An 11,105-nucleotide genomic window follows, 5' to 3' on the forward strand; every position below is an offset into this window, starting at 1 on the left:
TGTAGGTAAACAAGGGAGAATGTGTGACATCAGAGGTGTGTATTGTAGGTAAACAAGGGAGAATGTGTGACATCAGAGGTGTGTATTGTAGGTAAACAAGGGAAAATGTGTGACATAAGAGGTGAAAATTGTGACATCAGAGGTGTGAATTGTAGGTAAACAAGGGAAAATGTGTGACATAAGAAGGAAAATGTGTGACATCAGAGGTATGTATTGTAAGAAAGCAAGGGAAAACTTGTTGCAAGAATGAGTGTGTTTCAGAATATGTATTGAAGAAAAACAAAGGAAAATGTGTGAGAAGGGAAAATGTTTAACATCAGAGGTATGTATTGTAGGCAAAACATTGGCAAGGGAAAGTGTGTGATATCAGAGACATGTTTTGTAGGAAAAGAAGGAAAATGTGTCACTGTAGAGGTATGAGTTATAGACAAATAAAGGAAAATGTGTGACATTAGAGATGTGTAGTATGGGTAAACAAAGGAAGATTTGAGATAATGTCAACAGGGACCAGTTAAAGTAATAACGTGCTTCAATGAATCATTATTATGACTCCCACCATTTTGCTCAGGTTAGTCACTTCAGGTCTGTCTGTCAATCCGTTCATTTGTCCTTAAACACTTCAACTCCTGCTCAATACTAGTAACATGTCTCGCTGTAGTCAGAAGATGCCTTCCATTATTTGGTCATAAGATCTAAGGTCAAGGTCACTGTATACTTAAGACTATGAATTACTCATTTTAATTAGCTCTGAGAAGCCATCTCAGAGACATATGTTTTACAAACTGCTCTTGCTTGAATTAAAACCTTGATAATGGCCTCGTATGATCTCAAGAGGAGTAAGTTAGTCGAATATTATGCCCCACTTCAAAGAGGAGGTATATAATGTTTTGTTCATTGTCTGTCTGTTTGTCAGTAAACCATTTTGTTTCCAATCAATACATTAAGAGTGCTTTGGGCAACAGTTGTCAACTTTTATAGGATGATTGTCTGTGGTCAGAAGATGACCCCTATTGCTATGGAATGTTGGGGATGGGGCATGAGGTCAGAGGTCAAATTCATTGTGAACTTGAGACTGAATATGGATTCCACTCAGTACCTAAAGAACGCTTTTGTCTACAGTTGTCAAACTTAATAGGATGATTGACTGTGGACAGTAGATGACCATAGCCAGTAGGTCAAATGCCAAGGTCATATTGACCTTAAGAGTGAAAACAGTTTCCACTTGACGTATGCAAACTGCTTACTGCTTTTAACTTCATAAAATGATTGTATTTGGTCAACAGACGCTCCCTGATGTTTTTGAGTTAAATAGGTCAAAAGTCAAAATGTAGTTTGTTTATTGGTATCTGATTTTGCGGATTGCCAAATCACAGTGAGAACTAGTCTCCCACAAATTCTAACCTTTAGCCTGCTTGCGGCAAGTGATTCTGCCTTTGCGACCAGTGCAGACATAACTGCCCATATTCTGTCAGTAAATTTTCAGTGAACACCCCTTCCAATAATAAATGGTATTGCCCAAATTGAATAATGGACCAGTCCATTTTAGAAATTTAACAGGCTAAAGGGTAAATGATTTCTCAATATTCTATTTAATATTTCTGATACTGAATATCTTTTTTTACAGGTCTGGAACCACAATATATTTAAAGATCAGCTGATGGGGTTTGCCACACTTCCGATGGACAATCCTCACCAGTATACAGGAGGCAACATCATCAAGAGGTATAATCTCGCCGCAAAGGGAAAAGAGGGTCTCATCTCAAAGCCGGGAGGACTCTGGCTCAAAGTTCTACACACTGATAATATGGGGACAGTGTAAACACTCAAATTTCTGTGATACCAGTCAGCGTACTCTTTCACTCCAGAACTTTTGAAACTTACTACATGATATAAAAACAGTTGCCATGGTGTTGCATTATGCAATATTTTCACACTTCTCCATTGTCAAAGACATGGGAGGCATATAGTGTTTGAACTGTCTGTCTGTCACGATTTCTTGTGCTTTCAACTCCTGTTACAGTTGCCATCCAGTTCAAATGAAACTTTGTATACATCTTTAAGATGAAATGGACATGCACATATTTTTGGGAATTTCATATCTGATTTTTTTTTTGAGTTATGGCCCTTTTTTGGACTTTGAAATATTACAGTGTGTATTCACCTTATCCTACACTTTCAGTCCAATTGAAATGAAACTTGGTATTCTTCATCAAAATGAAGTAGACATGCACATATTACTGGGACTTTTGTGTCTGATTATGTTTTCTTGAGTTATGGCCCCTCTGATTAGATTTCAGAATATTACAATTTCCACCCTGTTGTCAGTTTTATTTATTACTCTGTCAAACATTTTCAGGGGGCATGTGTCAATGTTTATCATTCTTGTTGAAAATGATGAGTTCTTTCAAGTAAAAGTATTGACAAATATCTTTAAATAAATAATAAGTGTAAAAGAACAAGTCTTGCATGTATGTTGGATTTTATTCATGTTTTGTAAAATCCTATAGTTTTTCAAAGATAAAAAATCATGAAATAATTCAGTCATTTTTCAAACAGTTTTATTCTGAAAAAATAGTCTTGTTTGACAGATTTGTCATACATCATATAGCAATGTGAAGAAAGCCTTCTAAAAAAATAAAGAAAAATGATTTATTTTATCACATGATATTTACTGTGCCTTGTTAAATTGATCTTTAAAAAATGTAAGAACATGTATTTTATCACAAATGATGCATTTTTAAGAATATTTACAACGATAAGTTCTTGAGTTTTAAAAGTAGCAGTTGTTTTACTCATGTTCAGGTTTTTTATGCCCCCAAAGGGAGGCATATTAGTTTTCAACTTGTTCGTCCGTTCATTAGTTCGTTCATTCGTTAGTTCGTAATTTGTCACAACGTTAACTTTTTGCATGAAGGCACTTTACTCGTGAACCACTGCACCTAGGACCTTCAAACTTCACATGCTGATAGTACTTATTGAGTACACAACCCCTACTGACTTTGGGGTCACCATATCAAAGGTCAAAGTCACAGGGGGCCAGTGTTAACTTTTTGCATGAAGGCACTTTACTCGCGAACCACTGCACCCAGGACCTTCAAACTTCACATGCTGATAGTAGTTATTGAGTACACGACCCCTACTGACTTTGGGGTCACCAGGTCAAAGTCACAGGGGCCAATGTTAACTTTTTGCATGAAGGCACTTTACTCGTGAACCACTGCACCCAGGACCTTCAAACTTCTCATGCTAATAGTACTTATTTAGTACACGACCCCTATTGACTTTGGGTCACTAGGTCAAAGGTCAAGGGGGTGTGGGGGGAGCATTTGTCACCATTAGTGACAGCTCTTGTTTTACCAAATATAGAAGTTTTAAAAAATAAAAGGAAAAATGAACTATCCTTAGTCAGTAACATATATCAATATTTGATGAATAATTTATAACAAGGAGAAATTTATGTCTTTTTATCTGTTATTTAAAGCATGTTTCTAAGATTGGTTGAAATGGTCTTAAGTGTAGATATTCTATTAATAAGTCCTCTCACATAACATTGTACATTGTATGTGTATTTTTGTGATAATGATATTTTACCTGAACATGACTCCATCAAAATGTTCATGATAATGTAAATCCCGGCCATTTCTTAAGATTAGATGAGGTTTCAGCTCTTTTGAGCTTTTTGTTTATTGTGATTTGTCTGTCTTAATGTTAAATGTATTTTTTCAGTATCCATAGCAACTTCATGTATAATCTGTATTCATGATAATGTTAATGCCGTCCATATTTTAAGCTTTATAGTTGAGATTAGAGCTCGTTTGAGCTTTTTTTTATTGTGATTTATCTGTCATACTGTTAAAAAAAAACTTCAGTATCCATAGCAACCTCATGTTTAATATGTTTTGCTCAAATATTTACTAGATGTGCCAACTTTATTTATAAAAAAAAAAACACTGGAATAATATTTGAAATAAAATTTGTTTGTTTTGGGTTTAACGCCGGTTTTTCAACAGCATTTCAGTCATGTAACGGTGGGCAGTTAACCTAACCAGTGTTCCTGGATTCTGTACCAGTACAAACCTGTTCTCCCCAAGTAACTGCCGACTTCCCCACATGAATTAGAGGTGGAGTAAAATAGAAAGAAAAAAAATCCGGTAAATTTTGCAGATTTTATTTAATGAAAACTCTTTCTCATTTAAGAAAACTTTGGTATCAAGGAAATAGGTTACCTGGACAAAGTATAAGAGTATTTCTGGTCACTTCATATTTTTTGTTGAAACAAGTAATTTATTCAGTCAAAATGATGTACCTCAAAATTGTTTCTATATTGTATTATTTAGGTGAGGAAATTTCTCAAGACTATTTTGTCAGATTTTCTTTTGATTAACATGCATAATTTTATTGTTTATTTTTTTCTTATCTAACCATGCCAAAATTAATGTTATGATGAATCTGAGAATATGATAGTTAACAAAACGGAATCTGAGAATATGATAGTTAACAAAACGGAATCTGAGAATATGATAGTTAACAAAACGGAAGAAAGATGAGGTAACACACTGGATAGAATTTAACTATTTTAATTTTAGACTACTGGTTTCAGTCTAACATAGACCTTCATCTGGACCTTCTTATTTTAAAGATGATATCGTATGTTTTCATGAAGAACAGGTGTTGAAACAGTGTAATATAAAAGAAAATATGTATTTTGGCTAAGTACCCCATGTCTTTTTCTTAGAATAAAATTCACATTCATTCGAAATGATATTAAAACCAAAATTTGTATTTGCTATGTGTAAGCCTTTTTCAAAGAAGTTCCATTTCCAGTTAAAATCAACATCATTACAGATATATTTTTGTAAAATAGTATAAATTATATGTAGCAATGTGTAGTTTAATAGACTGCTTCTGACAAAAAAAATGTATGTTTTCAAGCGTTTGGCTATTTTCTAATGTATTCCTGGAAATTGCGTGTGTTAAGCATCTGTGATAAATATTCTGTCTGCAGTAGATAGTGCAATATTTTGTAATGTTATTTTTTGTACTTTATCCTTGCAAACTGTTTATATGAGCCATGCCATGAGAAAACCAACATAGTGGGTTTGCGACCAGCATGGATCCAGACCAGCCTGCGCATCCACGCAGTCTGGTCAGGATCCATGCTGTTCGCTTTTAAAGCCAATTGGAATTGGAGAAACTGTTAGCGAACAGCATGGATCCTGGCCAGACTGCGCGGATGCGCAGGCTGGTCTGGATCCATGCTGGTCGCAAACCCACTATGTTGGTTTTCTCATGGCGCGGCTCATATTATGTTTTGTACGTCAGCATTTTAGAAAGGAGGGAGGAAAGCTACCTCATATGGTTGATAACCAAACACTATCACTGTATATTGACAAATGCATATTGTACTGTGTTTTTTTTTTTTTTTAAACTTAAAACAGGTGATCCATTTTGAGATTTTGGGTTATTATTGTAAATATTCAACTGTAGTAGTGTTATCTTTTTCATGTTAATTGACATCAGTTTGATTTAAGTGTTTGGTTTTCAAAGAAAAATAAACCAGAGACAACTGTTTATACATCGAATATATACGAGATCCAAATTATAGAAACTTTATTTGTCTGTATAACATTATTGTAAAAGCAGAAATTTTTGTGATGGTTTAATTTTCACTATATTTGCAAGGCCTTGCATCTCGAGAAAATAAATCCTGGCGTATATATTTACCACAAGTATAATTCTCATTCAAGTAGGATACCATTTTAACAATTTCACAAATATTATACCTCGCAAACACTCAAAATTTTTAATTCGCGAAATTTTGACACAGCAAAAATATTTGCTTTTACATTATCTTCCCTGGCTACAGTACAGTACAGATAAAACGGCTGCTGGAGGGAAAGTGAACATTTGTAATTTGATATTGCTGTAACAGAATGAGATATGATAACTCTTAAGGTAGTTCTGCACGTTTGAAAAAAAAGTAGTGGCATAACATGATATATTCGGCAAAAACAGAACAAAGCCTGGATCTGACATACTGAAAAGCTAATCATGCTTCAAATTTAATGGAAACCCATGGGTTAAAAGATAAACAAACTTTCTAAAGAATAAACATTCACGGTAACAAAACCCAGTTATGCGCAAAATATTCAGATAATTTCTTAAAATCATTTTGAAATTTGTTGGTCTCTGTAATCATATAATAATGCAGAAATAAATGCACAGACTGATACGCATACGGTAGCGAATATTTAGATTTACATCTTCAGAAGTTTCAATAAAATCTTCTTTGTAGAAGTATTTGTGTTTGCAAAATATGGAAAACTTATGGAAAACTTGCCTGACATTCAGTGGTAGAATAAATTACGTACACAACCCTGTTTTAATTAGCTGGATTTTCTGTTAATACCACCATGCTTTGAAAACATTAAATCAAATGATTATTGTACATTGTACAAAAATGAGCTGTGCCATGAGAAAACCAACATAGTGTTTTTATGACCAGCATGGATCCAAACCAGCCTGCGCATCCACGCAGTCTGATCAGGATCCATTCTGTTCACTTTAAAAGCCTATTACGATTAGAGAAACTGTTAGCCTACAGCATGGATCCAGACCAGGCTGTGCTGATGCCCAGGCTGGTTTGGATCCATGCTGGTCACAAAAACACTATGTTGGTTTTCTCATGGCGCGGCTTAAATGATCCGAAGGTAAAGAACTACCTTAACTAAAGATAATCTTGAAAGATGTTTCTTGCTTCACTCAAATTGTTAACCAACTTATTTTGTATGCAGTTTTTATCTCAAGATTGCTAAGTATTTAGAAAACTTTATATAACTGTTTTTGTTTTCCTAAATTTTTTGATTGTATGTTTATTATTTTGCTTCCCTATTTTATTTTTCCCTCGTTAAGAGACACAATTTACTAAGTTTTATTTGCTGTCTTAGTGTAGTATTGACATGTATAATCCGTCCATTTAATTATGATATTTAAATAAAGCAGCTCTAATTATGAAAGTTTTGTGTTTTCATTTATTTTACACTGGTCATTTCTTGTTACTTACCATATTTCTCAGGTGACTCTTTACCTGAGATAGACTTAGCCTGACTGTTAAAAATTGCGAGTCTGGACATTATACATATATGCAGTTCTGACAGTAATGTTTTTAAGCTGATCATAATTTCAGAAAAGATGTAGTACGTTGGTATTCAAAACTTTTCTCTATATAGTATTGTAGCAGATACTTTACATAACTTTAGTTTATGACATGTGTTGGCTTTTGAGATAAATTGTGTCCAAGTTGTGACACTGGCTCCAACAGTTCTCTTGGCTATACCAGTCCCAAGAGTATTATTTAAATGATAAGATAGGTACTACTAGTAAAATCAATGGAGATACTGTCTAAGGTCAAAAGAGGTCGTCGTAGTGAGAAGTCACTCTCGCCTTGAGACTAGTTTGTCCTGATAAACTCCGTGGTACAAGGTGATACGGAAACTTTCGTTGTTTTTAAGATATTGGCAGAATAACAAATGGCGAATGAGCTTTTGTAGTCAGTATGTAAATTAAATTGTGAAATACTGATTTTGAAAATGAAAGAATGATTAGTGCTCACTGCTCACAAATGAACGATTTTGATGGTATTAATAAAAGCATAGTGTGAAGCTTTTCAGTCTAGATAATGGTGTATGATTTTGTTTTAACAAAATCAGACAGCGGGTGTAACTGTTCAGTTTAGAAAGACTGTTGTACATAATAAAGTATCTCAAAAACTGAACTTGACTTAGCAGTCATCCGTTTTGAACAAGCAACCATTTGCTAGGAGTAGCCAGTCGGCTTATCAATCGTAAAACATCGGGTATTTCCGTATTCCCCATCTATTGCGTAGCAGAAAGACCGAGGCGATCAGAATGTCAGCTTATTTTAATTTAAATTTACCTTATTAATAAGTAGCAACTTGCTTCCGTCAGCCATATTGCCCAAAATACAGGTTTGAGTGTACACCTAGTAGGAGCGGGGGCACAAGGTGCGATATTAAAACATTTAGATTTATATGTTCGAGCTAAAGGTAAAATCGTGCTAGTCTAAAAGACACATGTATGTGTACATGTATGTCCAATATGTTGACCCTTAGATCACCATACTTGCTTTCATAACGCAGTTATACCGTATTAACCTACCTATCCTAAAACAAACCTTTGGTCAGGCGGTCAGTCTTTAGACACACTTGCTGACATAATGAAGTTCGCCATATTAACCTACTTCTTATAAAACTATCTTGGGATCACGTTCTGTCAGACACGTGTCGAAATCTCACACCGTCAAAACATCTTACCATGTTACAATACCATAATATTTGCCCTGTATCGATATATCAAAATTCTTTGTATTAAGGGAAGTCAACATGTATGCACTTTCATTAGCATGCATGTATATTTCAAAACTTTCTTTTTCTTATCTTGATTTCCCTGTATGCATACGTGTCTTTTATATCATAAGTTTGATAAACTTAATGTACGCTCAAAATGGTTGGTTTAATGTTAAATGTGTACATATATTTTGCACCATCGGGGTTATTTTTTTTCGTATCCAGAATATATATATTTGTTGACACTCTGTGGATTCCAACAGATATACTGGAAGTTGAATGATATCACAGTCAATTTATTTTGCGCCAGCTTCAATCATTTTCCTTTGTGACAACAATTCAATTCTGTTAAAGTTCAAAGTTTACTTTTTACTTTATTTGTCAAGTTATTTTGTTTCACTTTTCAGTTTGGATATGCCACGTTACAAGGAAAAGTCTAAACTAACGCTATACTTGAAATATAAACATTTCTTTCGAAATATTCTAATACGCGTTTCCCTGTTAAAACACTTATACGCTAGAATGACGTCACACTAACGTGCGTTGACGTAATTGCTTTTGTTGCGACCAAGAAAGAGCGCTTCTATATTCTATCTACTGTTTTAGATTAAGGGCATATTAACACTTATTCTAACCTGCTTGTCTCTGTTAAAACACGCTTACGCTAATAAGACGTCACGTTAACGTGCGATGACGTCAAAGATTTTTGTTGCGAACAAGACAGAACGTTACTGTATTTCATCTACTATTTTAGATTAAGTGCATATTAGAATCCCAATAGTTTATAGCAAAACCGTGTTTTAACACTATTTATACACTCGGGCGGTTATATGACGTACAGTCGGTCTAAATAAATAGATTAATGAACCATTACAGAATATTTGTATTCTGTGGTGATTATAGATATACATGATTTGCATTGGAAAAAAACGAGAAACGCGTATAACTACTTTGTTTCTACAGTTACAAATTGAAAGTGACATACAGGAGGTCAAGACAATGTGTTTAATGTCTATTTCTTGCAATTAATGCAGCAATATGCAAAGTGTTTGAAGTATTTAAGTTTATTCTGTTCTGTTCTGTTCTATACTGTGGACGGACCGTCAGGGGAGGTAACTAGAGTCACGGATTGGGACTGGCGAATTATCTGCCTTTATTTTTTCCTTTCTTAAATTTTCAAAATACACTCAAATGAGACTGACTGGAAAGAGGTAACAGATAAAGTTGTGACTGACTCAGGAAAGGTTTTAAATTTTCCGTCATTCATCTTCTATTGTAGCTGTATTATACCTGTATTTATTAGAATGATTTTAAAAATTTATGAAGTAAATGTGGTTGGAATCAGTTAGATCACTAGGTAGTGTGAGCCTTAACTAAATATAGATGAGTTTTATCTTGTGGCAATACACTGCATAAATGATTTGGTATACGACAGGGGCGTGCCGTTTTAGAATTATGTAAATACGTTAGATTTGGATCAAGTCCGTGAAACGTGACATTTGTTGTGTAACTCCAGTCGGCTGACGCAGTCCATTTTGCAAACACGTGATAGATATGTATAAAAAGAGATTAAATTGAGGTAAGACTTCAGTTTTTTATTATTTACAGTAAAATAATACACCTCTGAAACATGAAAGTGTTGGGAATTATTTACTTGTGCATAGCTAGTGTCGTCTGTCAGACGACAGTGGAGCGTTTAGTGGCAGACGGGAGATTCACGACGCTAGTCAGCTACGTCACTAAGGCGGGACTTGTCGGCACACTTAACAATGGTACATTCACCATCTTTGCTCCGACTGATGCAGCTTTCAATAAGCTCGATGCAGCCACCAAAACAGCACTTGAGAACGACAACTCCCTGCTTAAAGACGCTCTACTGTACCACGTCATTTCCGGAAACGTACCGAGTTCAGCAGCGTCGAATGAACTTAAAATAACAATGGCAAACGGCAAAGATGCGCGCATCAATATCTATTCTCACAGCGGCAACAACGTCGTCACCATCCAGGGCAACGTTATTTCTCAGTTTGATTTGAATGCCAGCAACGGGATAATTCACGTTATTGACAGCGTCATGTTGGCTCCTACAGGAGACATAGTAGACTACGTTTCGGGTAATTCTGAACTCTCCACTCTTCTCAGTCTGGTCGTGCAAGCCAATCTCACTACTGCACTTAAAGGGGATGCTCTTACCCTTTTTGCTCCATCTAACGCTGCGTTTGCAAAGCTTTCACAAGCACAGGTCAATGATATCACAGGGAACGCGGCAAAACTTGCGGCAGTGTTAACGTATCATGTTGTAGGCAGTACGCAGTATTCTGCTGGACTATATCAAAAGGAACATCTATCCCCGCTTAACTCCAACGACGATCTTGTTATCCACTTCACACACCATCACACGGACGTGAAGGTAGAAAATGCCCTCGTGACGTCACCAGATATAGGCGTAGCCAACGGCGTTGTACACATCGTTGATCACGTACTCATTCCACATGCAGATCCAATCGTTGGTTGATGTTTTTTTGCAAATAACGTTTACCTATGTTGCATTACTGTTGTATTGTTGCTTAATAAACTTGAGCTATTTCTATCCTATGCGTTATAATTCTATTAATTCGTTAATTCGGGCAATCTGACTTGCCTAAACAGGACATTTGCACATTGATCCATCGACCTGGCGCGGAGGGGCGGGGCTTCGCGACGGTCCACTGCATTGTGCAGAATGTGTAGTATATTCGGC

The 11,105-nt window shown here is 35.5% G+C and overlaps 2 protein-coding genes across 4 annotated transcripts in view; both read left to right on the plus strand.

Annotated features, from left to right (window-relative positions):
- The window catches only part of LOC128558437 (calpain-5-like), a 48,542-nt gene extending 43,121 nt beyond the window's left edge, over positions 1–5,421 (plus strand). For all 3 annotated transcript variants that reach the window (XM_053547599.1, XM_053547600.1, XM_053547598.1), the window contains exon 13: positions 1,625–5,421. In XM_053547599.1, the coding sequence (XP_053403574.1) occupies positions 1,625–1,819 (195 nt within the window). In that variant the 3' untranslated portion in view covers positions 1,820–5,421. The remainder of the gene's footprint in view (positions 1–1,624) is intronic.
- Positions 5,422–9,913: 4,492 nt separating this feature from the next.
- On the plus strand, positions 9,914–10,881 carry LOC128558772 (transforming growth factor-beta-induced protein ig-h3-like). Its single transcript, XM_053548983.1, has one exon. It carries the CDS (start codon positions 9,996–9,998, stop codon positions 10,878–10,880), a length of 885 nt encoding a protein of 294 aa, XP_053404958.1. The 5' UTR covers positions 9,914–9,995; the 3' UTR covers position 10,881.
- Positions 10,882–11,105: the final 224 nt, after the last annotated feature.

This window comes from Mercenaria mercenaria, chromosome 7 (assembly GCF_021730395.1).
Source record: "Mercenaria mercenaria strain notata chromosome 7, MADL_Memer_1, whole genome shotgun sequence".
NCBI classification, from domain to species: domain Eukaryota; kingdom Metazoa; phylum Mollusca; class Bivalvia; order Venerida; family Veneridae; genus Mercenaria; species Mercenaria mercenaria.